Genomic DNA, 27503 nt, shown 5'->3' with positions numbered 1-27503 from the left:
TAATTTTTTATTTTTTTTATATTTTTATTAAAAAAAACCCCCCCCCCCCCCAAAAAAAAAAAAAAAAAAAAAAAGCCCAAAAAACCAATGATCATGTGGATGTAACTGATGAAATGTGGAGACCACTACCACTGTGTCAGGTTCAAGATTATTGGCTAGTATTATATTTTAGTTAAGAAAAAATATATGTTTTTATAGTGAGTTTACAGACAGAAAAACGGCATTGATGTGAAGGTCACAGTACCCAAATGTAAGAAGAACTTTGAGATTTTCATGTGTGGATTAATCCCTGGTAAACATTCTGATGTCTGGTATTGCTCTGCAACAAATAGTGGAAGGAAACCAAGGTATTTTGGCGTGTAATTGTGCACTATAGTGATGATTTGCTTTTTGAAGACTTTTATTTACTAGAGTACTAGAATTTGAAACATTAGGCAGTCACTGTTCCAACTGTATGGAAAATAAGCCTCCTTTTTCTTTTGTAGGGTATATTTCAGAAATCGCTGGGTAAAGACTGTCCACCCAGTTGTGCATCAGTACTGTTTGATTTCAAGCACACATTCCACCTTTCAGATGCCACAGAAAGAAGATATTCTTAAGCAACGAGTAGTAGTTGTTACTTTAAATACATCACAGTATCTGTGTCAACTGGATCTTGAACCAGGTATGATAGCTGTAAACAAGACACGTCTGTCTCTGCTGTGAGAGGTATCTTTGTCTTTCCAGCATCAGTGACAAGTGTTCTTTCTGTTTCCTACTCAGTTCTTCGAACAGATAAGAAATAAAGATAAGAATAAGAAATAAAGGTTTTAAAAAAAATGGTTTCGATTTTTTTAATGAAAAAAATGCTTGTTAGAAAGCTGTAAAATGAATGGTACTCAAGTTAGCCTTTTGCCTCCTTATTTTTTTTCCCTTGTGTAAAGAAGGAAGAGGCATTGTGTATGAACTGGTGTTTCTGAGATCAAGAGAGAAAATTGTGAGAATTTTTTTTCTAGCTTTGATTACTGTCAGAATTCAGAACTTTTAGTACGATTTCTTATATTGTTGTCACTGTTTATTTTATCATATCTCCAGTTCCACTTATTTGCTGCTATCTCTGTCTTACAGGTTTTTTTACACACATTCTGTTAGATGAAGCTGCGCAGGCTATGGAGTGTGAAACTATTATGCCTCTAGCATTAGCTAATAAAAACACAAGAATTGTCTTGGCTGGAGACCACATGCAGGTAAAAGCTGTAGTATATAATATCAAATGTATATGTAGTATGTTAGTTTGTTTATTTCATTACATAATTTAACTTCTCCACATATCCATGGCGTTTGATAGATTTGCCTTTTCTTGGCAATTCACGATGGCAATGAAGTGGATATTTGCATTGCTGTAGTAAAAAATAATAACTAAAAAAGGCAATAGAGCAGTTTTGCCACTATTGAGTAGGTTTGCCACTTACCACAGTCATCTTTGTCTTACACACATATAGTTCTTCAGGTCCTGCTGGTGAAGTCTTTGTTTTCCAACCCTTCTGATTCTTCTGTTGATATTGAGTTACACATCCTATTGCTGCTACTGGATCATATAAAGTCATAGTAATCGTAGTCCTGTGCACTGTTTCTTATTTTTTATAATACAAACCTCAAAATTGCTTTTTAAGAGGCTGGTATGGTATCCTTACCACTTTAGGCTGGAACTCATGAGTCCAAGCAGGATGGCTGGAGGTAACTGGTCTGTGTGCCTCTGGCTACATTTTACAAAGAGCTGTTTTGTAACTCAGGTTCTCACAAAGTTCTCACAGAAACTATTCTGTGAGGCATTTACATTTCTAAAACTATTATCTGAGAGTAAAAAATAATGAACACAGATTCTGAATAATGCATATTCAGAACATCAACAGTTTGGCTTCATTTTTGAGTTTTGAGTTGAAATTGTTTTTTCAGCATTCTTAGTTCTGTTTTTCCTGCTATCTTAGATGTTTTTGTTGTTAAAAAAGGCCAGTAATGGTGTGTTTGTAAGTGGACTGCCTTTGTTTTACTTCTTTTGAATGTATTTGTTAGCTTTCTTTGCTTTTACGAATTTCTATATTTTATGTGCTGCTTTATGGGTGGTAGTAACCATCTGTAAAAGGACTTACAGCATAATTAATGGCATTCAAACAAACTGTTCTTTAATTTCTTTGACCTGCTTTGTATTTTTTAACTCTGCTTTGTATTATTCATCTTTGCAAGCCACAAAGAAAAATATATAAGGGTGATTCTCTCCTTTGTACCTAGTTATTAGATGTTTTATTGTTCCCATAAGCACAAGCTGCTCTTTTGTCACTTTTACAGTAGGAATGGATATTTCTATGGAATAGTTAGAAAATGCTTATTCGTACCATGTGTCTTCCAAATATGAATATACACTGCAAGTTTTATTTTTATTTTGATGCAAAATATGTGTCTTGGGAGCATGACATTCTAAATCCACATGTTTAGTTACGTTTTTTGTATGTGTGTGTCTATTACAGCTCAGTCCTTTTGTCTACAGTGAATTTGCCAGGGAAAGAAACCTTCATGTTTCACTGCTTGATCGGCTCTATGAGCACTACCCTGCAGAATTTCCATGCAGGATCTTGCTGTGTGAGAACTATCGCTCCCATGAAGCTATCATCAAGTAGGTGTGAACTTTTTCACTGTATCGTGCTTTCACTGGTGTGAGTGACCACAACAATTTTTTTCTTTCGATATGCCAAGAACAGCTGATGAAGCGTTTTGTATTTCTGTAAGGAAATCTTAGTTGTTTCAGAGTTAATTAGTAGAGTAATTCCTTCTTACGAGATTGAAATTCAGTTTCCTAGAGCAGACATCAAAGAGTCACTTAGGCAAATCTATTACAGATCCTTTCATTTGAGGAGACCTGATTTGTCTACATGACAGGTACGCAGAGCCAAAGAGCTAACTTTCCCCTTTTAACCATTATTTTCAGTAGGGTCTGTATTTCCTTAAACTATTTCAGATTTTTAGAATTAGTAGGTAAGGCTGCTTTGGAGCAGTAAAATATGTGCAGTACAAGGAACATATAAATGTATGGCTGTGAAGAGGGAAAAAAAGTAGGTCAAATTTTGGGCATGTTTGCTGCTTCTTTCAAGACGTTAATCAGTGGTTTTGCATTTTTATGCTATGATAAACTAATGGCTGCTAGTGTGATGTAATGAGCTCATCCATGAGCTGTGCTGGAAAGAATAAGTGCAATCATGGGGAAAAATGCTGAAGTTTAAGTCTGACTCAAATATGCACTGAGGGTTATAGTGTTGGTATCCAGTCATACTAATTAGGTTATCACTGTGTTGAAAGCAGAAGCAGGAATATTTAAATGCACTGGGGAATCAAAAGTGAGAATGTAGTGTACTTTATTATACAGCTTGATCTCTGTTTTATTTCTTGCATATTCTAGACTTCTTAGACAATACTAGAAATTTTAAGTTATAAATGAGAGGGAATCTGAAAGAGTAGGAATTGTTTCAGCTTTTTCGTAGAGATCATTTCCATGAAACTTGCCTCAGAAACTTCAGCACTTGAAGTTCAGACAGTTTGTTTCTAGAGAGACACCGAGGTAAGGATTGCAAAAGTACCACTGGGGGTAGTTGGCTGTTGAGTCAAAATGCAGTGTATGTGATGCACTGTTGTGTGAAGTGAAACGTGCTCTCACAGTGATCCCACTGTAGGGATTCTGTCAAGTTTACTTCCTTTATAATGCGGAATTTCCTTTGATACCTTGGATCATGACATTTATGACAGAAATAAGTGTAGGAAGATAATTCCTGGTGATCTCATTAATCGTGCCTACCTAACTGAAGAGAAGAGGCCAAAAGAAATTAAGAACAGCTTTGGAGCTGCAAGCTGCAGTCCTTGTAGGAAAGGTGTTCTGTTGTTTAATGAGAACTCACTACTAAGGATTAATTTGCAAATGAAATTGTAGTATGGTTACACTGCCTTAGAGAGCATCCTTGGAGATGGTAAATAGTAATCAATGGCTTTCCTTACAAAGAATTTTGTGATTGCACATTTTGCTGGTGAAATTCTCATATTAGTGAGCTCATCTATAGGCTCTGCATTTTATCCCATTTTGCTTTGTTGCAGTTACACATCTGAACTTTTCTACGAAGGCAAATTGATGGCAAGTGGAAAGCAGCCAGCACACAAAGATTTCTACCCTTTAACTTTCTTCACAGCACGTGGAGAAGATGTGCAGGAAAAAAATAGTACAGCTTTTTACAATAATGCAGAGGTAACTCTTCTTTCTTGATTTTTTTATTATTATTTTTTTTTCTTGAAGCTTCATTCTTGATTTTTCTTGAAGCTCTGATACCCTCACGTTTATTGGTTTATGCTCAGTGTGGGTGGAAAGCACACATTGTTGTCTAACATGAGAGAGAAACGTGAAGTTTGTTAAATGTGAGATAGTGAATGTTGCAATTGTGGTAAACATTTCCATTAATTTGTTTTCCTTTTCTCTTTGCAAATTGCAAGCTGCTTACTTTTCTCTCAGGCTCGTTCTTAGGGATGTCTTTCCTGCTAGTTTTTGTGACAGTGTGATGGATGTATCTTAGCAACTGAGAGTAACTGCAATTTGAAGTAAAACTTAAATTTCTACTGTTGTAGAAATGCTCCCACTCAGATAAGAGTCCTCAGGAGTAACATCTCATATTTGCTTGAATATGTTTAGGATTAGTATCTAATTGATCATTTGCAGATACTTTTTTTTTTTTTTTTTTTTTTTTTTTTTTCAGTGAGAACCTGTCTTAAAGTATTTGTTTTACATACCTTTATGGGTATTCAAGCAGTTGTTATTTTGACTTATACCTTCCCTTGAGTTTAAGAAAAAGACCAGACATTACTTTAGGAGTAGCCCTTGTAATACTCCTGTTTTGGCCCCCAGTGTCAGAGGTGGATGCTGATGATATGGCAGTAGAGGTTGAACCTTCCCACCAGTATTCCATTACATGTGGTTGCCATGTGACATATGGCAGCAGAGGAACAGCCTGACAGAATGCAGTCTGGCATGGAAGTGCAGATGGTGTAAAGAAGTGAATTCCTCCATGTGGGAAAAAAGTTGGAAGTAAATAGAAGGCATTACTTTTGGAATGATGTATGTACATATATTTTTTCCAGTCACCTCAAGTCAGGGAAATTTGAACCAACTCCTCTTTTTCCCCACTAAAAAGCTGCCTTAAGAAATCTTTTCAGTGATTTTTTAAAGAAAAAGAATTATCACAGATTTGCTTAAACACAGGAAACCATCTTAACTTCACGAGGTAACGAATTTTAACTGAATTTAGGTTAGCAGCAGTATTTGTTATGAAACATTACAAAGCTGTCTGATTTCCCTCGTTGACTAGTGGCTCACTTCATCTGACACACAGTTTTTAACCTTTTTGGAGTTGTTATGCTGCACTAGTGATGAGTTCCTCATGTATTAAAATATCTACTGAAACAAAAAGCTCATGCTGGTTTTAGGTGCATTTCAGCCTCCAGTGATTTCTGAACACATCACAGAGGAAAAACTGAAGGCACCCGACTACTTTCATCAATATGCTTGTACTGCTTCTCCATTAAATTAAAAAAAAAAAAAGTTGTAAAAAATGCTTAAAATATCTTCAGTGGCCCAGTAACTGCCAGAAAATTGTGAGTCATTAATAGCTGCAGGCAGAAATGAAGGACAACAGCTGCTTAAACACCAACATAATCTGATGTCAGAGGATGAAGGAGATCTTTTGCTGTTTGTCCTTTAATTGAAATTTTTGGTGGGCAATGTAGGGTTCATTGGTGCCTCTGTTAACTATTAGTCAGCAAAGTGAATTTTCCTCTCTTTGGTTCTGACTCCAAAATTTACCTGTGTGGTGGTAATTCTAATGTAGGTGTCTGAAAATTTAATAATAATTTAAAAAAAACACCCATAAAGTTTTTGAGAAATACCTTTTAAAGTGCAGCATCTCATGTCTGTGTGTTGAAATAGGAGCTGCTGTGCCTGGCACATTTTGGCAGGAGGCTGTTCCAGGCCTGTCTTCTCACGGGAAGAGTTTTTCAGCCATTATTGTTAATTAGTCTTTTCTGGTAACACACTCATTAGTGTGCTGTAGAGATGACCTAAGAGTTGATTTAAAAAAAAAAACTACCTGAAACTCCTGATGGTATCCTTTGGAATGGCAAGTGAATGTCTTCTGATACAGGCATTCTTTCTTTCTCGAGTTACCAGGCTCAAATATGACTTATAAAATCCAGAGTAAAAATTAAATAATCCCTACTTAGGCAGTGTGTTTACTTAAAGAAATTAGATAAAGTATGATCAGAAAGGTTCTACTGCACTTGACATTTTAGTAAGATCATAAGTATTAAAATTAAGGTTATTAATATCATTTCCCCGTTTGTACTTGAAAGGTGACATTTTTGTGGGCAAACTTTTAGTTCAAGATTGACAAAATTTAATGTATAGTAAATACCTTCAATGCATTGTTTTACTGCATAATACTTCAGAGTTTTGCTGTAGAATACAGTAGTATTGTTTCTTGGTCAGTAGAGCTGTGTAATGCTGTATCATTTGAATGGTTTAGATCTTTAAAATTAGAATCATCTTTCCGCATCAAGGAATGATCTTCACTCAAGCATTCTTCTAACAATTCTGACTTTCTTTTAAGGTGTTTGAAGTAGTGGAGCGTGTTGAGGAGTTAAGAAGAAAATGGCCTGTTGCCTGGGGCAAGTTGGATGATGGCAGTATAGGTGTTGTGACACCTTATGCTGATCAAGTGTTCAGAATTCGGGCTGAACTTCGGAAAAAAAGGCTGTCTGATGTCAGTGTAGAGAGAGTGCTGAACGTTCAGGGTAAGTAATGCTTGTATGTCTCAGTGATGTGATAAAGAAGTGAAAATGTGACTGAAACTAAATATGATGTGTTTAAACACTTACAATGGTCAGAACAAAAGGAGACCTGTGATACAGCCAATGAAACTGGTGCATCAAAACGGAAGTGGCAAATATGCTGGTTAGATGTTTTTCCAGCATAGAATAGCAAAATAATAAACTCATGGATATGTTTTTCAAAACTAAGTTCAAGCTAATTTCAAGAATAGATTTACTGAAAAGAGATACTTTTACTGTAAAGAAAAAAATAATTCCAAATAAAAGTGTAACAAAGCTTTAGCCTCAAAATGTTTTTCTGGTTTTCTGTGTATAGAACAGAATGTTAAAAAGCAGTCCACAAACGTAAGTCTCTTGGATCACATTGATAACGTAAGAATTTTGTGTAGGCATGGCCTGTTGCTAGGTTGCACTTTTAGTAAGGGATAAGCAAAGGAAGATAAGAAACTGAGTGACAGTGAGTGGTGTGCTCTGTTTTTTTCATGGCAGTTATCATGTGTTGATTTGCTCAATAGATAGGAAGAATGTCCAGAGCAATGCTTTTTTTAAAGGTAGAATAAATAAGTGCATGATTTGTTATTGGCTGCATGGAAGTATTGTAAAGAACTTCAGAAAGTTCAGGAGTGACTAATTTTGAGTTGAAAAATTATTTTTTTACACAGGAAATATTCTTGTAATAGAAAATGCTATTTATAGTGCATCTTTTAAAAATTTCACGTCTTATTATTCTTGCATAAAGCCCTTCATGTGAAGGGTAGCTATCATTTCTTTGGAATATCTAGGTGTGAAGTCTGGCTCGCAAGAGAAGTGGTCTGGTTGTCTTTGCAGCAGGAATAGCTAAATGATCTGACCCCCTTTTATTTTTTGCTTTGTTTTTAGGAAAGCAGTTCAGAGTGCTGTTTCTCAGCACAGTACGAACACGGCATACATGCAAACACAAGCAAACCCCAATTAAACGGAAAGAGCAGCTACTGGAGGATTCAACAGAGGACTTGGATTATGGTTTTCTGTCTAATTACAAACTTCTCAATACTGCCATTACAAGAGCACAATCCTTGGTAGCTGTGGTGGGAGATCCCATTGCTTTATGTTCCATTGGAAGATGCAGGTACATCTTATATTTGTTATGTATGTTCCTCCATTAATCAGAACTTAGAAATGCTGGAAAATGTGTTTCATCTATGACTGATGGATTTGTAAAACAATGGATGTTCTTTTAGGTGTCAAATAAGACGTGTTATTATATTTTAAATCCTTAAAATAACTGCATAATGATATTTAAGCTCTTCACACTTATGCCCACTAAATTACCATAAAGATGGCAAAGCATTTGTTGTATTCCCAACTCTTGCAAAGATTTGAACTTTGGATTTACTTTTTATAGACTTAAGTGAAGAAAGGTGAAAAAGAAATGTAAGCTGTGTTGTTAAGGATACCACGCTCTTGTTCTTCAAAGGTTTCTTTTTCAGTGGAAGACCTGAAATGTTAAGATGATGAGAGATAAGCCCTAAGGTTTATTTTGTTTGGAAGAGGGGAAACACTGCACAGACTGCATTATTTTAATACGACTAAAATTATGTATTACTCAGTTGTTACATCTACATTGTATTCTGCTTTCCTGACCAAGTACTGAAAATGGATGTGGTTTTCAAAGGTTAGAATTGAAAAGCCCAGGTGGAATCCAAGCCCTTGATTACTGTATTTATGAAATGTAATCTGTATTTAACTACTTATCTGCTAGGGAAGTGTCAAGAGTGTCCATATGTTACTATAGTAAGCTGCTCAAAGCTGCTAATAACATCTTACTGAAAGTGAAAAAAAGAGTTGTGGTTTTGTTTCATTTTTCCTATTATCTGCTTGTGTTTCAGATGTGATTTAGTTTAGCTGATCAGAGAGAGCTCTTGGGCACTTGACCCACAAATGATGAGTGTCTCTTAGTCTGCTCTTGCAGTCTCTGGTTCATTAACCCACACAGCAGCGGTGCATGACTCAGCTATGGAGTTTGCTGTGATGTGCTGATTGAGATTTGTTACTTCTGCTTCAGAATTTATAATACACTTAGTTGACAAATTTTCTTTCCCTTCCCCACAGTGGTGTTCAATATGCCCACTGTTACCTAAGACTGGCTGATAGTTAATCTGTAGTTAGTGTAGCTGGCACCTGGAAGCACTATTGATTCTGTAACTAAGCACAGCTTTTGTGGGAAAATGACCATTTTCTTTATTCTCTCTAAACCCCAGTGGAGATGATGATCTCATAGATCTTCATGTAAGTCTGGATGCTGAGGTTTTAAATTAGATAGTGAAAAGAGACCTGGTTTTCAAACGTGGGATCTGGGAAGTTGCTCTGGGTATGGCTCTTTTGAAATACCCCCAGTCGGGCACGCAAAAACTTATGGGGGAAAAAAAGTACAGAGTATCAGCAGGGTACCTAAGATACAAGAGATTGAGTCTGGCTTTCTAAGACCAGCAGCTGTTTGTACGTATATGTGCTGTTCAGCATTACAAAACGAAAAAGATAATTAAGAAACCAGAATGACTGGAGCTTTATTAGGACGTAACTCAAGTTTTGCTTTTAATATGCCATTGTCTCATATCACTGAATAATTGAACATTCACTCTTTGAATACTGCTGGAGGGGCTCAGGCGTGCTGTGAGGAAGATGGTTCTTTTTTAGTACAGCAGGAGTAAAGAAGTCTGAAAGCAGTGACATTTCGTTAGGAAAAACAGACCTCAAAAAAATTTAGAGAGTACTTGAATTTTATAAATATTCTAATACCTGTCAAGATGAGTCAAGACTCTGTAATGATAGTTGTAGAAAGCTTTGTGAAGTATGCCCAGAGTAATCATTACATTTCTGTGTGTTACAATCAGACTAGACAGGGCTGGTTTGGCAGACACTCCCTTTAAACTCCAGAGCACACTGGAAGAAAGAGGCAGCAGTATTTTATTCTCTGTTCTTACACCCCAGTACAAGTGTTCCGTGTATAGAGAGACTGCTTGGGGCATTTTAAGCAAGAGTGTATGGGTCCCTGTGGATCTGTGGTACTTGGCAGTAGGTTTGGTGAGTGAATTGATTAATCAGAGGGAGTTCCATCGTTAAGGCATCCTAGTGAAATATTTCATCTGGGTTTTTAATCCTTACTTAAAACTTTGCAAGATATATTTGCCTTATGGCAAAATGCAGAAAAAGGGGCATATATTGCATCCTGAATTTTAAAAGAGCATTTCCTGCCAATGGGAAATTCCAACTGGAGATGGGGGAAACTGTTTTGAGTTCTTAAATACATCAGTAACATTATGAGGTTCTGGCAAGAAGGGCATTTGTTCTTTGCTGCAAAGGGCAGGTACTCAGCAAAGGGTGGCACTGCTGTTGGGGTTGGTATGCACCGGTCTTTCATTTTGTAGGCTTTGGGAGACAGCATGAAGGTAACAGAGCTGATTAGCCAGGCCTTATTACTGACGAGCAAACTATGAGGAAGAACAAAATATGTAACTTAGAAACAAACAAAAAAATGCCCAAAGCAAAAACAAACTGCACCACATTTCAGCTCAGTAGAATGATGTAATAAAGTGAGCATTGTGGTTTTCTTTGTGGCTCTATGAAGATACCTGGAACAAACACTTGTACTGTCTTGCTTTGTGTGGAAATTTTTTGTGTTTAATTAAAGTTCATAGTCTTTTCTTTGACATTTCATATTATACAAAGCAGTATTTTATATATTTATGAATATTATAAAATAATACATGTCTCTTGTTGAGGCTTTTTCTCTCTTAATTTGTGTTGAGGCATGAAGAATGGAGTTTAGTCAAGCACACTTCTAAGGTTATTGTCTTTTTAATCCTTTTTAAAAGTAACTTTAATTACACCTGATTTTTGTTTTTGTTAGAAGATTAGATCTGACTTTCTCTTTGGAAGTTCTGAGTGGTTATCTGGTGGTCTTTCTGGCTTGGAACTTCTTAAATATGTTGTAGAAATGTCTGATGTGCACTGAAAGCCACATTTTTGTGTCTCTTTCACCAGAGGACCTCAAAGGCCCTCTGGATGCTTCTGACGTGTTAATCTTTGTGACACTGGAGAACTTCACAAGCACAGACTTGAGAACAGATCACAACTCTATTTGTGACTCTGGAACTGAATGATCTGCTGAAATTCATGACATCTTTTTGACATCTTGTGCAACTGGAAGCCTGTACAACTTCTATACCCCTACAACTCCTTGAGCTTTAATTGCTTTTATAAATCAGACACTTTCCAGAATTTTGAGCATTGTATCTGCTAGTATTTGGTCTTTTAGAAAAAAATCTGTTAGAATCTATATACTGTGTGTGATACAGACCCTGTGCAGAGTCTGATACGCACGGGCCATACAACCATTCCATACAATCCATATGGATCCATACAACCATTTTAAGAGACTGGAGAGCATTGCATTGTGCTGTTGGGTTGGGATGGAAGGGTCGTGTTTGCAGGATTGATGGTGTGTAAAATGAGCAAAGGTAAAGGTAAAAATCGACTTGGTTGTATGAAATCCATTTTCATTTTAACAGCAGCCATCGAGTCTTACTCCTTTCTATTGTTTCTAAAAATTGTTTCCATAGGAAATTTTGGGAAAGGTTTATTGCCCTATGTCATGAGAATGAAAGTCTCCACGGTATCACATTTGAACAGATCAAAGCTCAGCTGGAAGCTTTGGAGTTAAAGAAAACTTATGTGTTGAACCCACTGGCTCCTGAGTTTATTCCCCGAGCTCTTCGGCATCAGCATTCGGCGAATACCACCAAACAGCAGCAGTCACCTCCAAAGGTAAACCTTCACCAGTGGTGAACTTTGTCAGGGAGCAGATTGAGAAATCCTGTTGGGAAATGATGTCCAAGGCTTATGGGCAAGTTGTTTTGAAGTGGTATCCATGCAGCTGGATACAAATGTAAATTCTGATGGGATTCTCAGCATTTTCTGAGTATTTTCTACTCTTGACTTAGCGGTAATTTGGGACTGGAAAAGCCTTGTTCCCTTAATAAAATAGATGCTGTGGGCCACTTCAATGTGTTTGTTAGCTATGTTGCAATAGCCCCAAGGAACTTTGGTTATCAGTCTCAGTCTCTGTGGTTGGATAAGCCAATAGAAACTTCAGAATGCAAGGCCATCCCTATCCCAAGGAGCAACAGGTTGGTGCAGCCAGTGGCAGGGAGCACAAGGAAACAAGCCACAAGCAATTTGATCTGAAAATCACATTTAAAATTCAGGGGCTTATGTGTGAGATAAGTGTTTAATTTCATTAAAGATACCTGGTAATACAATATAATGCCTGGATTATCTCACTCACAACGCCCTACAGGAGGCCAGACCTCACAGGCATTAAGAGGGCAGAGGGGGGCAATTACTACTCAGCAGTAATTTTGTCAGCTCTTTTCATAAAATCAGGTGGAAAAAAGTGATGCAAACACAGTCCTTGCGTCCTTAAGATGATAAAAATCAACACTGAATTTTTTTCGAGCTGTTTTGTGATGTATAGTAATTAATTCTATTTCAGTAGTTTTTTTGGTAGTTTATTTCAAAATGTGTTTACTTAAAACTTAAATTGTCTTTAGAGAGGCAACTAAATTTGTGAGGTATTCTGTTGTACACAAAGGAAAAAATGCATTTTTATTGCAAACTATTGAAATTCATTTAGATTTTTACCTTTTTTATTTTATTTTTTTAACTTCAACAATACAAAACAGAAAGCCTTCCCTTTAGCAGTCCTTCCTGAAAGAGATTTTATAAGTGAGAACATTTGGCTTCATCATCAACATGCATTACTCCCCGAAACGAACGTCTTTCGGAAGCATCCAGCGCTGTGTCAAAACAGCACATTTACAGAAAAACAAAAATTAAGGAATTCTTTAAGCATTCTCATGAATGCTGCAGCCTTGAAGGCTCTTTTTTTTCCTCTAGTGTCACTTTGGAGTTATTTGAAAATGCAGGTATAGTAGTCTTGTGAATAGACTCTTACATTTTTTCCTTCTAGTTTGTTAGCAAACTAAGCACACGTGCTATAGAAATCAGAAGGCACACTTTGAATCAACTGGCACTGTAATTTCCATTTAAGATCTGAAGTGTTTTAACCACCTCTATCCTAACTATAATGAAATCTCTTCCCTCTGAGTGCAACTGGCGGCTCTCACGTGCAAAACCAGACAAAGTGTGCAGTTAGTATTCCAGTGTTACAGAAAATGGCTGTGCTAAGAGATACATTTCCCTTTGCTGAAGTTGTAAAAGCAGGCAGTTAGCTGAGCTCATTTTCAGCCTCGGAAATGCAGTGTTTAACATAAGAAGATGAAAGGCGAAAATCCTCATGCTGATGTCTTTTATACTGAGAAATGAGAACAGTGTGTAAGACACCGTTTTGTGTTGATTTTATGGACATCCATTGCAGTTCAGAGCCATCAGAACTATTAAAAGAAAAAAACAGAAAGGCAAAGCCAGCACCTCTCTTTCCCAACACAGAAATGGTCTCAGTTCATTTGCCTTCATCCACATGATATGGTTACATCCTGAAGCTCCTGCTGGACAGGACAGCTATTCAATCAAATGTGTATGATTTACTGTTTTGGTTTTAAAAATATGGCCCTTATAAAATACAAATGTGGAAGGCAGAACAGACATTTGTTGTGCTTCTGCACATCCGGCTTAATGCTAACTGACAGCATAACAGGTACAAAAATGCTTTGTTTTAGCCAGGAGTGATTGTTAAAGAATGTAGCTTCTCTGAGGTTTATTTTAAATTGTCTATTCGCTAAAGGGAACAAGAACAAGGTTCAGATTTCTTTTTAAGTACTGTAATATAACGAAAAGTAATTATTACTTTATTTTTCAATAATTCATTTTAAAAAGGGGAGGAAATTCAGAGACCAGTTCTTTAATCTAGTTTATGCATGAGTCAACACTGTCAAACAACCTGTCTTGGTACCCTGACTAATTTGCTCAGACTGCTGGAAAACTGCCTAGACTTATCTCCTGGGCAAGAAAAGTTTTGCAGCATCAAAGGGTTTTTACATTTATTTTAAACTTATGAATGTATTTAGGTCCAGATTAAGTAAGGTATTCCTATTGCTCAAAGTACTTAAGAGCATACAGATATTTGAATGTGTGCTCATAGTTTATGAATATTCACTACTTACTTGATGCTGTAAACTCATCAGCTCCGGAGGGGTAACTTAGTTCTGTTAGCCTCCTTTTCTAATGTGCATTTCATCAAGGACAAACAAATTCCTTGGGGTGCTCTGGTTCTGTATTACAGTTCTGGGGGAGCAGTGGCAAAGGTGCAGAGGCTGGTAGGGAGGGAGGGTGATATGGGGTAGGGAGGCAGTTTCTAAGGAAGTTGAGTGTGCAGTTTGCCTAAAACTGGTGGCTGCTTTGGCTCCAAGGTTCTTGATCTGGAACCTGGAGAAGAAAATGGATTATGCTTCCGCTGAGAACTGCCATTGAAAGGGTTTTGCATTTGATTCAGTTACAATGCTCACTTGAAATAAAAGCAAAGCTTATTTTAATTTTCAGTCTGCAAAGCATTACTATTACTGTTTTTCCCTTTTAAAGGGCAAGGTCCATCATCATAACCAGAATGACCATTTCCCACCTGATGGAATTGGTAAGTATGTGCTATAATAAGGAATTTCTCTGAGCTTGTGCTAATTTGGCTTCAGTCAGGTTGGTAGTAATTTGACATGAACTGAGTTTCTGATCTGCTCTCTATTTGAAATCATTTACTTCTTGCATGCACTTGGGAAACCAACTGTAGACTGTTAAGTGTGCATCAGATATTTCCCAGGTTGTCCCCTTACAGGTATGACATGAAGTGACTTTTTAGCTTGATCATAGTATCGATTGTGGATTGTTTTTAAAAAAGAAAAGTTGTTTGACCTTCATTATGCAAGATACCATATCACCAATGTACTGACAAGATAGGACATACTATTGCATGTAGTGTTACGTATTTGGAACTTATATTGGACTGTCACATATCCAGATAGTACTGAACACACTTGCAAGATAGCATGCTGCAGCTGAAGAGTTTTGTTGTTAATTTAAAAGGGTGTTAATTTAAAACTTGTCTTCCCTGCTGAAGAAAGGAGGATGGTTCTGTTATGATGCAGCGTCTAGCAGCTTCTGTTACTGTCAGCATATGTAACTGGTGTGGGGCATTCTCTTTATAACACAGTTACCAGTGACCTGTTACTCTGTATCTCAACTTATGTTTTCTGCCTCTTCAAATCTCTGGGATAAGTTACAGGATTTAATATATGATTAATACTTTTTTGTCAGTGTGTCAGTTGTATGTTGCTGGTTTTGCCCATGTTGCTATTAGTATGAAGAAAGAAATAGGTGTCATGTTCTTTTAGTATGTATACATGTATTATTTTTTTTTTTTTTTTTTTTCTCCAGTTCAGCCCAATCCTTCTGTTCTAATAGGAAATCCTATCCGAGCATTTACTCCTCCCCCTCCTCCTCTGGGACCTCACCCCAACCTGGGGAAATCTCCAAGTCCTGTTCAAAGGATAGATCCACACACTGGGACAAGTATTCTATATGTACCTGCTGTCTATGGAGGAAACATGGTCATGTCTGTGCCTTTGCCTGTAAGAATTCATTTCCTTTATTTTTTCCCCCACACCTTCACACCTTTTATTTTATGTACAATAAATCAAGTTATTGAACATCAGTTACTGAATATTTTGCTGCAAGTTCCAACACTTCACCTCAAATTTATGTCCTTAGCTGACTCGACAGAATGACTGTGCACAGGACCGCCCAAAACAGAGGACTTAAAACTGTTGTTCCCACAAATAACTCCGGACAACCTAAAAGCAATTCCATGTTAATGTAATTTGGCTTATTTTTTTCAGCTACAGACATAGGCACACCAGTGGGATCTCTCATCTGACTTGAGATACCTGCATGTGAATTAATTGCCTAGTCCAGTTCTTAATCGTTGGAGAGATGTGGGCAATTCACAGCAAGCTCCATACTGTTTAAATTGCCTGTTTTGGATGTCTGCAGTGCAAGCTGTCTGAAGTGTAGTGATAAGAAAAATAAGCATACTGGGATGTTTTCCCCTTCCAGAAGCTCACAGTGAACTCGTTTCCTCCCCAGTCCCCTTTCCTCATAGCAATTGGGAGCAAAATGAAGATCTGTAATCAGGTCTCTTGAGCTACACTTCGTATGGAATTCTGCAGTGCGTCTAGAATTAGTTTACCAAAGCTTGTGCAAGTTAAAGAAGCAATCTCTGATTTAATTCTAGCCTTCACAGTCCTGTATTTTGGGAGGAAAACGGGGAGGAAAGAACAGTGGCTGCAGAAACACGTTGTAACATGTATGCATTATCTGTGGGATGGGCATGGAGCCCATAGATGTATGTGTGTTTAATTCTATTCAGAAATCTCTAAGTATTTGCATACATTTCACTGTTGACTACATGAGTCTTCTACTGAAATGTAGGTTATGGTCCCTGTGTAAGGGACGTGCTGTAGGAGCTCTAATTTCAGATATATGTTATAAATTAACTGGCAGATTGGTTTTTGTTGTTTTTTTTCCCTTCACTAGGTCAAGTAATTTGCCTTTTTCCTAGCTTACTGGAAATCTACTTTTGATGGATAAACTTAAATGCAACAAGAAGGCGAGCAGCTGTACCTTTGTCATGCTTGCTCACATTGTGTTAATATCAAACCGAGATCATTTGAATTTTTTTCTTTTATTGTTCCAAGCTTAATCTATTTTTATGTATTTCTGACTAAAAGAAATGTATTAGAAAATAAGTATTTTGTGCTCACCTTCCCTGAAGATGGACTTCTAAAAATATTTAAGTGGGAAGACTGAGGTATTAATGAGGACAGCTGCTCAAAGAGAAAATAATTGGATATGATTTGAGATTGTGTAGATGCAACTGCAGCCCAAAGCTAAAGTTCAAAGTGCATATTTCAAGAGCAAATACAAATTTTAAAAAAAGAATTGCTTGGGAGTCATTACACTTGAAAATAACTGAGATCTGAGGTAAAATGTGTTTATGTTCGTGTAAGATAAAATGATCTCTTGTCTTAACTTAAGGTTGTTTCCATATCTAATGTAAAACCATGGGGAGTCTAGTTGTGTTCTGTCATCAGTAAAAAGAATACTTTGTCAGCCTGAGTGTTGGTAATTCCTTTCCTAGCACTCTCCTCTTACTCATGTATCTATTTGCCTTCTTTTAATAAATTCCCTACAGGGCAAGATGGAACTAATTTGATCCAGAGCTGCCATCCTTTGCATTCCTTATAGGAATGAAATTTAAAATCTTGTAAAGTTTCCTGGCTTTTTTACATACTTTCAGGAGGTGGATTTTACTTCAAATAAGTAGGAAGACAGTCCACAAAGATGTGTCATGTAGAATAGAGTGGCCCTCCGTGCGGATAGTCGATTCCACCAGTAGTCCGGTTAACTTCCCTGAGTGTCTTGTGGGTGTGGAGGTACAGTATGCCCACTCATTCTGTGTTCCAAGACTTACAGCACTGAGTGATTAAAGGACCATAAGGAGGTCCTCAGGTTAAAGAGTTCTCTCTCTGTTCCACCTCAGACCTACAGCCCAACCTCTCCTCAGCTAGCAAGGGAAAGAGCTTTGTTTGACTGAACCTGTACGAAGCCAAAAACAGAATGTAATAATTATTAAAATGTAATTTGTCCATCAACCTTTTCTGTCTTAATCTTGGCACCACTGAAGCCAGAATGGATTTCAGTGCAATAATTTTTACAAGGGATTGTCCTCCAAAACCTTTATTTTTTGCTCCTTGCCACTAGACTGTCATCATCACTCTCCTTTTTAGTGTTACCTGTAGCTGTGTGTTAGAGTGTCAGGCCACCTGATGTGTGGAAAGTTGCTTTTTACTGGTGTTGTATAAATGTGCTTGTTACATTACTTCCTTTAATGAACCTTAACAGGTTGCATTTTTATTTTTTTAATTATATAGGTACCGTGGACGGGGTATCAGGGTAGGTTTGCAGTTGACCCTCGAATCATAACTCATCAAGCAGCTATGGCATATAATATGAACCTGTTACAGGCACATGGGCGTGGGTCTCCTATACCTTATGGCTTGGGACATCATTCACCAGTTAGTATAGGACAGCAGCAACAACTTCAGCATCCAGACAAGGAGCAACATGAGCAAAGTCGAAATGGTGAGCATTTGAAATTCCATCATAAATTAGTTTTGTTTTCCTTAAGTTTGTAACTTGAGAAATCCTTTCCATAATACCCGACTTTCTTTCTTTCTGCCTTTTAAGTGAAACTGAGGAATACGCAGAGTTAGGGAAACAATCAGTGTTTTATGTTTTACCAATACAAATAGAATAATTCAAATACTGTGGCATTCAAAAGAGGAAGCAGTCAGAACTTGTTGGGGAAAAAAAAGAGGTGGGAAGATCTTTTCTGTTCTGCAGTCCAGTGGTAAGTGCAAATAATATCAGCACCAGTTAAGCTGAAAGAACAACTAATTGAAGATGAGTGAAAAAAACTCAGAGATTAGAGGAAAAGTTATTTGGGTAAATTGTGTTATATTTCTATGTTACTGTAAATGCTATACTAATAACTCTAAGTCTTCCTCCATTTGGAAAACAAACTTCCACTGTAACTAGTTTGTACATTTCTTGAATGTTTTTAGGTAAAAGCGAAGGCACTGCTGGACCTGAAATCAGTAAAATTCGGACACCTGAGAAGAAACCTGTAGAATCTAAGCAGGTTGGTTTGCCATGTTCTCTTTAATATTCCTTTTTTTTCTAGATGCTGTTCTGCTCTTCTCAAAAAAAAAAAAAAAAAAAAAAAAAAAGCTTTCAGTCTCTTTCTGACTTCCTCATATTTTTATTTTTCAGTAATTAGAATAGTGACAGCAGAATTAGTTACCGTCCTTCAAGAGGGGAAGATAATTTAAATTCATTAGAGAACAGCAAGGAATTAAATTGAGGGCTAGATATGTCTGCTGTGAAATGAAGAATATATTTGCTGTTAAATAAAGAAAATAATAGTTCTGTGATGGGTAACGTTCCCCTCCCATCACACTGTAGGAGTTTTATAGACTTTATTCATTGTTAAATGGCTTTATTCACTGCTGACATTGTCCTTTGTTTATTAGGTATATTTTCTGAGTTCTTCTCTTTTTCTAGGTTGACTTAGATGCAAATTCTCAGACGAGAAGCCCGGAATCACGTTCCAATGTTGCTTACCCTAATGCTAAATTTCATCGTAAAGATAATCTTAACCCCAGGCAGCTGAATCTGCATCTCACCCCACCCCACTCGCAGTACGCAGTTCCCAATCGCCACTTCCAGCACCTGTCCCAGATACCAAGGCAGCCATATCCTCTGCAACAGCAGCAAAACCTTTTAAGTCAACAACAAAATCATTTGCCTGAACAACAAAACCAAATGCCACCACAGCAAAGCCAGGTAGTTCAGCAGCATAATCATTTGAACCAACAGCCTCCACAACCTTCGCAGCTTTCCCCTGCTTACCAGGCAGGCCCTAGCCAATCTTTTTTTAATAACCCAATTCCCCACCGACCACATTCTCCTGCTGTAGATGCTGTGATTTCAGAACAACACCCCCCACCTATGTTACAAGAAGTCAGTAATCCTTTGAGGCCTATTGCACAGCACAACCCTGTTCTGCCAACCCACTTGAACAACTTCATTGAAGAGAATCCATCAGGAATGCCCCTAGGGGACACTTTAGGTAGGTGACTTTTCTTTATTTAAATTGGGTGTTCAATTTATAACGACATTGAAGTGAAAATGAAGGAGTTATTTACCTTTCCAGGCATATTGCTCTGAATTGGGTCATTGTTGGGTTAGTTTCCATAAGTAATGTCATTGAGCATAATTTGCTGCTTAAGGCATGTTTGAATATTCAGCCCTTTATTAGAAGATTCATGTTTGTGTGATTTTCCTTATAATTTAAATAACCAGGTTATACACTGCATTGCAGTTAGTTGACAATAGGCCTTGAAATATGCTGTATAAAAAGTATTTTTTTTCCTGACATAAAAATCTTTTTTTCTCTTAAAAAAAAAAAAAAAAGGGCATTAGATAAATTTTTTTTTAAAACTATTTTTATAGATCGTATGCATGGAAATGTAGCTTTGGAAACAATAAGGCAGCAGCAACAAGCCAGGTTACAGCAATGGAATGAACATAATGCCTATCTCAGTCAAGGCACAATTCCATATCAACACCATCACCATCCTCATCTACCACATCTTCCTCAGCAACCAATTGGATTGCATCAACAGCAGCAAGTTAGGGCAAACTGGAAACTTGCCAGTAATACAGAAGATGAAACAGAGGCAACATATTCAAGGTATTTGTTTACTGAGTCATCAGAGCTTGTATAAAATTGAGCAGTAGGCATCTATCTGTAACACTGTGATCTGGTACAAGGCACTAAAAGGTATTGCATTTTGCTGCTGTTATTATGAAGGTTAAAATAGTTGGCAGGCTGACTTGCATCTATGCTTTTGTTATATGTTATGCTTTATTCTGTTTACTGGATCATAATGAAGCTATAGTGCTTTTTTTATTTGTCACTGAAACTGTAGTGAAGAAAATACATTTATAGAGTATCTCAGTGTTGTATTTATAGAGTGAGTATGGCAAGAGGGTAAAACCCTTGTGCTTTTACAAGTGGTATCTGAGAGTAGTTAAGGCCTGCTAAGCTGCAAATTTTTCAGATTGAATTGGTCTTCAAAATTTTGGACTTCTGTGCTAAAAACCAAGTCCCTGCCCACAACACTTCTCCCAAGTCAAATCCAAACTTCTCTTCCTTTTTAAAAAGCCTTTGCTTTTAAAGAGGATTAAAAAATATGCTTATTCTTGAGATGCAGCATTAGGGGGCAAGAAGGAAAGCCGTTGAACATAAGCCAAAAAAAAAAAAAGTTCCTGTGGCCACCAGCTTTAATCACATATATTGCAAAGGCCAGATTTTTAAATTGCCTCTGTTTACTGTCATCTCCTACTGTGCTTTATTTTCCATCTGGTTTGTTATAGCCATGGTAAAGCCTGTAAATGCTCTCTTACCTGACTCCGTAAAGTGCTGAACTGTATATTCCCCACCTTTTGAAGAAGTTTGGAAATGTACAAGTGAGGGAAATCCCTGATTGTTGTGGATTTTACCTTTTAAAGAGTTAAAATTTTCCTCTAACTGTGTGAAGACTTTTGTATAATAAAGCAGGAAATCCTTACTTTGGTTGTCTCCTAAGAGATAACAAAAATTTGATTCTTCTGACTGAAAAGGAAATCTCAAGAGTTATTAAAACTTTGAGTTGCTTCAGGTGGGTATTTCATCCAATTAATCCTCTGTGCCTAATTTCTGATTGCTCACAGTCATACCTTTTGAAGTTAGGGTCAGCTCAGAGATGAGTGTATTTAAATCCAGTGTTTTGTGCTTTGAGTTTTCTCAGTCTCAAAGAGTGGGATTTTAGAAAAAAACACCTTTTCTTGATACATTTATTCTGTCAATACAGATTCCAGGATTTGCTCAGAGAACTGTCACACCGTGATCAAAGTGAAAGTCGGGACTTAGCTGAAATGCCACCCCCTCAGTCAAGACTGTTGCAATATAGACAAGTTCAGCCCAGAAGCCCACCAGCACTCCCTTCTCCTTCCTGCAACTCTAATCACAGTGGTCACTTTCCTAACTTCACTGAAAACAACAGAGACATTGAAATCCCCAGTAACCCAGCATTTCAGCAGCATTTACCCCAAATATACAATCCCCCTTTCTCAATGCCATCTGAACACATAACCCCATCTCCCTTGAAATACCTGCAACCTGATGGATCGTGGACTTATGCTAACCTACAGCAGAATCACCTAATGGGGCAGGGCTTTCATTATGGTATACCTCCATTGCCCCATAGGTCACAACAAAACCCTTTTATACAAATACAGAATCATCAGCATGCAGTCGGTCAGGAGCCATTTCATCCACTCACATCTCGAGCAGTATCTGCTTCTTCGCTCCACAGCTTAGAAGAGGTAGGCGTTTTTGTCTGCTTATGCAATTGTTGTGTCATTTTAATATCAAGTTATATTTTGAAATGGTCATGAATGCAAAAAATGCCTCGTTTTGAAAGCTTCACACCAGGGATTTCTTTGAGGTCGAATTTTCTTCAAGTCTTCTGTTTACGCTTTGTGTATTTGTGGTTCTCCTCACTGCAGGTATAAAGTTTTCTCTGCTTAATGAGAGGTTACCCCTGAGAGAGAGGGAGGTTTTTTGGGGGGAGGAGGGATTGTTTTGGTTTTTTTTTCCTCCCAATTGTTGCTCAGTTATCTACAGTCATTTGTCTGGAGTGCAAATGAACCACGCCTCAAGTGAAAACCCATGAAATGATTCTCTGGAAGGTCAGCATGGGTCAGCGAGCCACTTGTCTTACTGCTAAACTGAACATGTGTGTTTTCATACTAATTTGAGACCAGAAACAGTAGGTTTTTTTTTTTTTTTTTTAATAAACATGGTATAAAGCTTGATTTAATAAATCCCACCTGACCTGAATTAATTCTGTCTAAAGCCATTCTGTGTATTTTAGGGACTTGGTGTTGCATATCAGTGCAGAGAAATCCAGCTGTGTAGCAGGAATCCTGGTCCAGCACAGATTTGCTACCAAAAACTGTGTCTGTCCTTTCAGTCCTTTTTGCTCTGCACTCTCGTGGAGGTGGTGTTATTTGATTGAAGACTGTGAGCACGTACAGCTAGGACAGATTGTGTTGTGGACAGAGATCTTTAAACCCTGTTGGAATCCAGAGCACTAAGGGGTGTATGGTACACAGAGAGGGAGTGCTGGAGCCTGGCTGCATTAAAGGAAGGGCAGAATTAATACTCTGATAATCTTGGACCGACTGCATATGATCAAATATTGTTACATAAAATTAAGTGGCCTGTTCTGTGATACATTTCTGTGAGGGTGTATAGAGTAGCTATGGTATCTGTGCTCATTGCTGTCCCGTGTAATACATCTTTCATTGCCTTTTGATTTCTGGAAGTAGAAAAAAACTTTCTGTGCCTGAGAAAAATAACTAAAATTGAATTCTGGTGCATCTTACAAATTTTTGTCTTCTGCAGATCCACAGAGGTTAATGCAATCTTTGGGCCCAGCTAGAGCTGTAGTAAGATTTGGATTTATAGGCATTTAGAAATTCTTTGTCTCAGTCCATTAAGCTGTATCACCTTGTATAAAATCTAATACTTTGTGACAGCATTTAATGCCATCAGTACAGTGGGACATAAGAACAATGGCTCTTCAGCAGTAAACTATTAAATATTCCTACAGAGTTTGTGACAGCTCCTGCTATCTGAAGACAAATAGATTGAGTCTTTATGTAATCAGAGCAAATTCATTTTATTTCTTATTTCTTCCTCATTTCCTCTTCCTTTAAAAATATGTGACAGAAATGCAAAATGTTGTAAAGGTGTTACAAGACAGGACTTGCTTGTACAGTTTTCAGGAGGGCTTGAAAGCTTTTCATGTGTGTAGTTAAGCCATGTTTGAACGTATCAAAGGGAATAGAATCATAGAATCATTGAGGCTGGAAAAGTCCTGGCTTGTGTTCAGCCAAGTGCTGACCAACACCGCCAGGTCTTTTGCAGCCAGGCAACTTTCCAGCCACTGCACTTTGGTAACTTCCCAATCATTTACCAAAAATATGAAGTTGACCGTTAAACTTAATAAAAGGAAGGGCTTTTGACTTTATTCTAGGCTATAACTTACAAGTTTTGCTTCCACTGGTGTTATAGGATATCCAAATGTTATTTCCTTAATATATTGTAGTTTAGTAGTTGTGATAGGAGTGCACTACTTTTTCAATTTTATAGGTGATACAACAAATTGTTGCATTGCAAGCAAGTTTTTGATGCTTCTTGGCTCATTTTTTGACATTTCATTAGAATGTTTGTGTTTCCACTTTACTGAGTGCTTCCATGATTTTTCTGTAATTTGTGCCCTTGCTAGCACAGTGCAGAAGAAAGCAAATGCTGTTGTGGTTTTTGTTTGTTTTTAAATAAACTATAATGCAATTAGCTTACTTTGAGTCCTGAGAAAGCCTAGTGGTTCTGTGAGTCTTGAAACCAACAAGTTAATGGAGATTCTGCCACTTTCATTTATGTGATCGAGAGAATTTTCGGAAGGAAGGAATTTCTGTGGTTTGAGATAAAATTCAGTTCTTTGCATTGTTTGTCTTGAAGTTGTGTACTTCTCCAGAGCCTTCATTCTGTGTGCATGTACATGAAATCAAGTGTACATCTGCATTTCTTTAAACTCTGGACCTTGGAATTGAATTTTCTCATGTTCTCATATGTTTCTGTGCTTCCTTTATATCTTGTGTAAATGCTGAGTGTCTTTCTCATCACTCTGAGACATATTTCCTGTGTAGGAGTGTAAGATATAAGGGTTGGTTAAAAAATAAAAAGAAAAAAAGAAAAGAAGGAATCTTAGTTAAAGCGCTTTACACGTCCTCCATCTGTTTTGTGTGGCTAAAGTACTTACATACAACATATATTATACAACATATTTGAAATGCACTGTTTTTTTTTTTTTTCTAAATACCTTTTTTTTTTTTTTTTTTTTTTTTCAAGACATGAAATGGAAAAAAATTGGAATGAAAAAATGGCATTTGCTACATAAAGTTGAATAAAAGGACCGAAGGGTCTTTTTGGTTGTTTTTCTCTTTTGTCTTTGCAGTATGAACCAAGAGGACCAGGCAGGCCGTTGTACCAAAGAAGAATTTCCTCTAGTTCAGTCCAGGCTTGTTCTGAAGAATTAAGCACTCCTCAAGACAGTCTTGGTCAGTGTAAAGAGCTTCAGGACCACAGTAATCAGTCATCCTTCAACTATTCATCACCTGAGTTGTGGGTAAACTCCTCCTCATCTGCCCCATACCCAAACATTCCATGCAATGGAGCCAACAGAGCAGTTCCACACCGGGAGTTGTTAGGTAGGTACAGACTGGATCTTTGCTTCTCTCTCCACTCCATGAAGGAGACTATTTAGGTTAAGTTCTTTTGTGCTAAGTTAAAAGATTCAAACTCGAGGCACATCCTTCAGGCTCTTTGTGCTTTCAGTGGATAATTAAAGAACTGAATGCATGATATTATTCTCATCAAGGTTGGTGTCCATTTCTGGCGTTGTTCTGTAGGTTTGGGGTCACTGACAGGAAGAGCTCAGGAACCCTGATTATGTTGGGATCTGTTGATACCACCTTTTGTTGCTTTAATGTACAGATGAAGAACACGTTAATGAGTAAAATCCTCAGAGGAAATACCTATAAATATAAAGTGACTTACTTGCATGTTTGCTGTCCAGTAATAAATGCTGAAGTAAAGGGACAAGTTTCCTGTAAATGTGTTCTCTGTTCTGGTTAAGTATGATTTCTGTTTTGTAGATACATGCATATACAGTGTTGTCCTGACCCTCATCCTTTATTTAACAGTTCTGAAACAAATCTCCCATTTTTATGAATGCTGTGCTTTTCTGCTTTTGCAGCTCTCTATGGTGATAATATTTACAGGCCAAATGGGCTTTGTAGTGCTGGAAGTTAATGACTAGTAACCTCAGTGTTTCTGGTTACTTTTATTTTTATATCCATGAGATAAAAAATCCACAAGAATGAGAAGCCATGAACTAGTCCTGTGTCTGTATTCACTGCCTGGGAGTGAGCACTCGTGACACCAGACAGTTCAAGGACTTATATTCCCTGTACATCAGAAATGGCTGTGGCTCAGCTATTCAGTTCTATCAGCTTGGATTTATGGAGAGTGCAGAGAGAGCTGCTATGAATCACTTGGTGTTGTTATAAGCAGGCACTTCTCAAAATTGCAATTTGAGAGCTTGATTTGCAGAGTTGTTTCTCTTGATAGGAAGATAGGGATTTAAGTTCTTGTTCAATATGTGGGGTTTTTTTTGTTTAGTTTTCCATATTTTCATCTCTCCCATGCCTCATTTTCACCTCTGGCCATACTTGTTGGTTTTCTTCTCTTAGTGCTCATCTGAGGGGGCATTTTGCTGGTGTTCCATGGGCATATTGTTGTTCTGTGGATATGCTGTTGTTTATTTGCTGTTTTTGTTTCCTTAGTTTTGTTTCGAATCATAGCAACCTTAGTAAAAATGTTTTGCTTATGTTCTTTCCCCATTATTCTTCTAAGGCATTTTTGAGTACTTCATCAACAACAAAAGGGTGAGCACAACCCTTCCAGTGAGAAACAGAACTGTATACCTCTGATTTTGTATCATTTGATCGTACGTTCTTGTGTGTGCACTTCAAAATAACATTATGAATTTAAAGAAGTAAATAACTACAGAATATATCTGTTCCTCAACTGCTGAGCTTTTTTATCTGTAATAAATACCTGTATTTCAGTGTAGTTTCTCTAGCTGTGTAAGACAGCAGAATTCCCCTGATAAAATTAAGATGCTTCATTAAGATTCAAGAAATCCGAAGGCAGTTTTATACCTATGGTTTAAAGAACTGCTTTTTCCTGTAGTAAGAAGTTGTTAAATATGGATCAAGAATGTATCCATCAGTGGAAATGCACTTAGACAAAAATATCATTAAGTTGGGTGGCATTCAGAAGGCCAAGCTGCTGCTTGAGAATGCATTACATGTGGTGCTGCAGATTGCAATTTGAGCCTTTTATGGTGTAAACCAAGAAAAATGAAATGCTCTTTGTGCTGTCTCAGTGGATGAAATGTCTAAATTAGGGTGCATCCCATTCCGAAGCAGCTTACCTTCCGTCTGTGCAGTACTGCAGGTTCAGTGTTACCAACTCTGAATGTGTGCATGGAGAATTGTGCCCAATGATGTCAGTCTAGTTAGCATTGCTGGCAAGGCCACACGAGGGCCGGTAGCTGGGAGTGCAGCTAGGTAACTGAAGAAGAAATTTCCTTGGACAAAGAGGAACTAAATAGAGAAAATTGGTCGGGGGAAAGGCTACCAGCAGAGGCAGTTTCTGTGCCTCTCTGTGCCCCTTGGAACTTTCTGAAGCCTGCTGTTCACTTGACAGACTCTGCTTTCTCCTTTCCCAGCTCCGCTGAAAACAGTCAAGCCCCCAGAGGAGCACCTGAAGGCTGAAAACATACAGCTCTCCAATTCCTTCAACTACAACGTGCTGCAGCATCTCGGCCAGTTCCCACCTCTCATGCCCAACAAGCAGATCATGGAATCCAACAGCACCAGCCAGCAGAACGCTGGTGGGAGCAAGCCTGTCATGTCCTACGCAAGTGCTCTGCGGGCTCCGCCGAAGCCCAAACCTCCTCCTGAGCAGACAAAAAAGAATAGTGACCCTTTGTCTTTGTTTCAGGAACTTAGCCTAGGTAGTTCATCAGGTAGCAATGGCTTTTACTCCTATTTTAAATAATCAGATTATTTTTTTTAGAGAGAACTTAATTTTTATTTGTGTCAGTAGGTCTAAGATAGTTGGGGCTTCACCTGTAGTTGCAAATATTCCCTTTGTTTATATTAGTAAATATATCCTCACCTAATTGCTTTGCTGCTAGACTTGCAACTAATTTTTTTTAAATTGTATTCCATTATTTTGCATTTTTTGATGTGGGTCGTTT

The 27503-nt window shown here is 37.6% G+C and overlaps 1 protein-coding gene across 3 annotated transcripts in view; it reads left to right on the top strand.

Annotated features, from left to right (window-relative positions):
• HELZ (helicase with zinc finger) overlaps positions 1-27497 on the top strand; it is a 72595-nt gene extending 45098 nt beyond the window's left edge. For all 3 annotated transcript variants that reach the window (XM_042832909.1, XM_042832908.1, XM_042832907.1), the window contains 16 exons: positions 486-664; positions 1108-1226; positions 2505-2650; positions 4117-4264; positions 6672-6855; positions 7771-7999; positions 11493-11697; positions 14470-14521; positions 15316-15509; positions 17871-18081; positions 18564-18640; positions 19063-19630; positions 20014-20254; positions 21417-21930; positions 24630-24882; positions 26970-27497. In XM_042832909.1, the coding sequence (XP_042688843.1) occupies positions 486-664; positions 1108-1226; positions 2505-2650; positions 4117-4264; positions 6672-6855; positions 7771-7999; positions 11493-11697; positions 14470-14521; positions 15316-15509; positions 17871-18081; positions 18564-18640; positions 19063-19630; positions 20014-20254; positions 21417-21930; positions 24630-24882; positions 26970-27301 (3652 nt within the window). In that variant the 3' untranslated portion in view covers positions 27302-27497. The remainder of the gene's footprint in view (positions 1-485; positions 665-1107; positions 1227-2504; positions 2651-4116; positions 4265-6671; positions 6856-7770; positions 8000-11492; positions 11698-14469; positions 14522-15315; positions 15510-17870; positions 18082-18563; positions 18641-19062; positions 19631-20013; positions 20255-21416; positions 21931-24629; positions 24883-26969) is intronic.
• Positions 27498-27503: the final 6 nt, after the last annotated feature.

The sequence above is a fragment of the Centrocercus urophasianus genome, unplaced genomic scaffold (genome assembly GCF_019232065.1).
Source record: "Centrocercus urophasianus isolate 14NV4802_14NV808 unplaced genomic scaffold, USGS_Curo_1.0 seq_40, whole genome shotgun sequence".
Classification (NCBI taxonomy): domain Eukaryota; kingdom Metazoa; phylum Chordata; class Aves; order Galliformes; family Phasianidae; genus Centrocercus; species Centrocercus urophasianus.
This window is presented reverse-complemented; position numbering and strand designations above follow the sequence as displayed.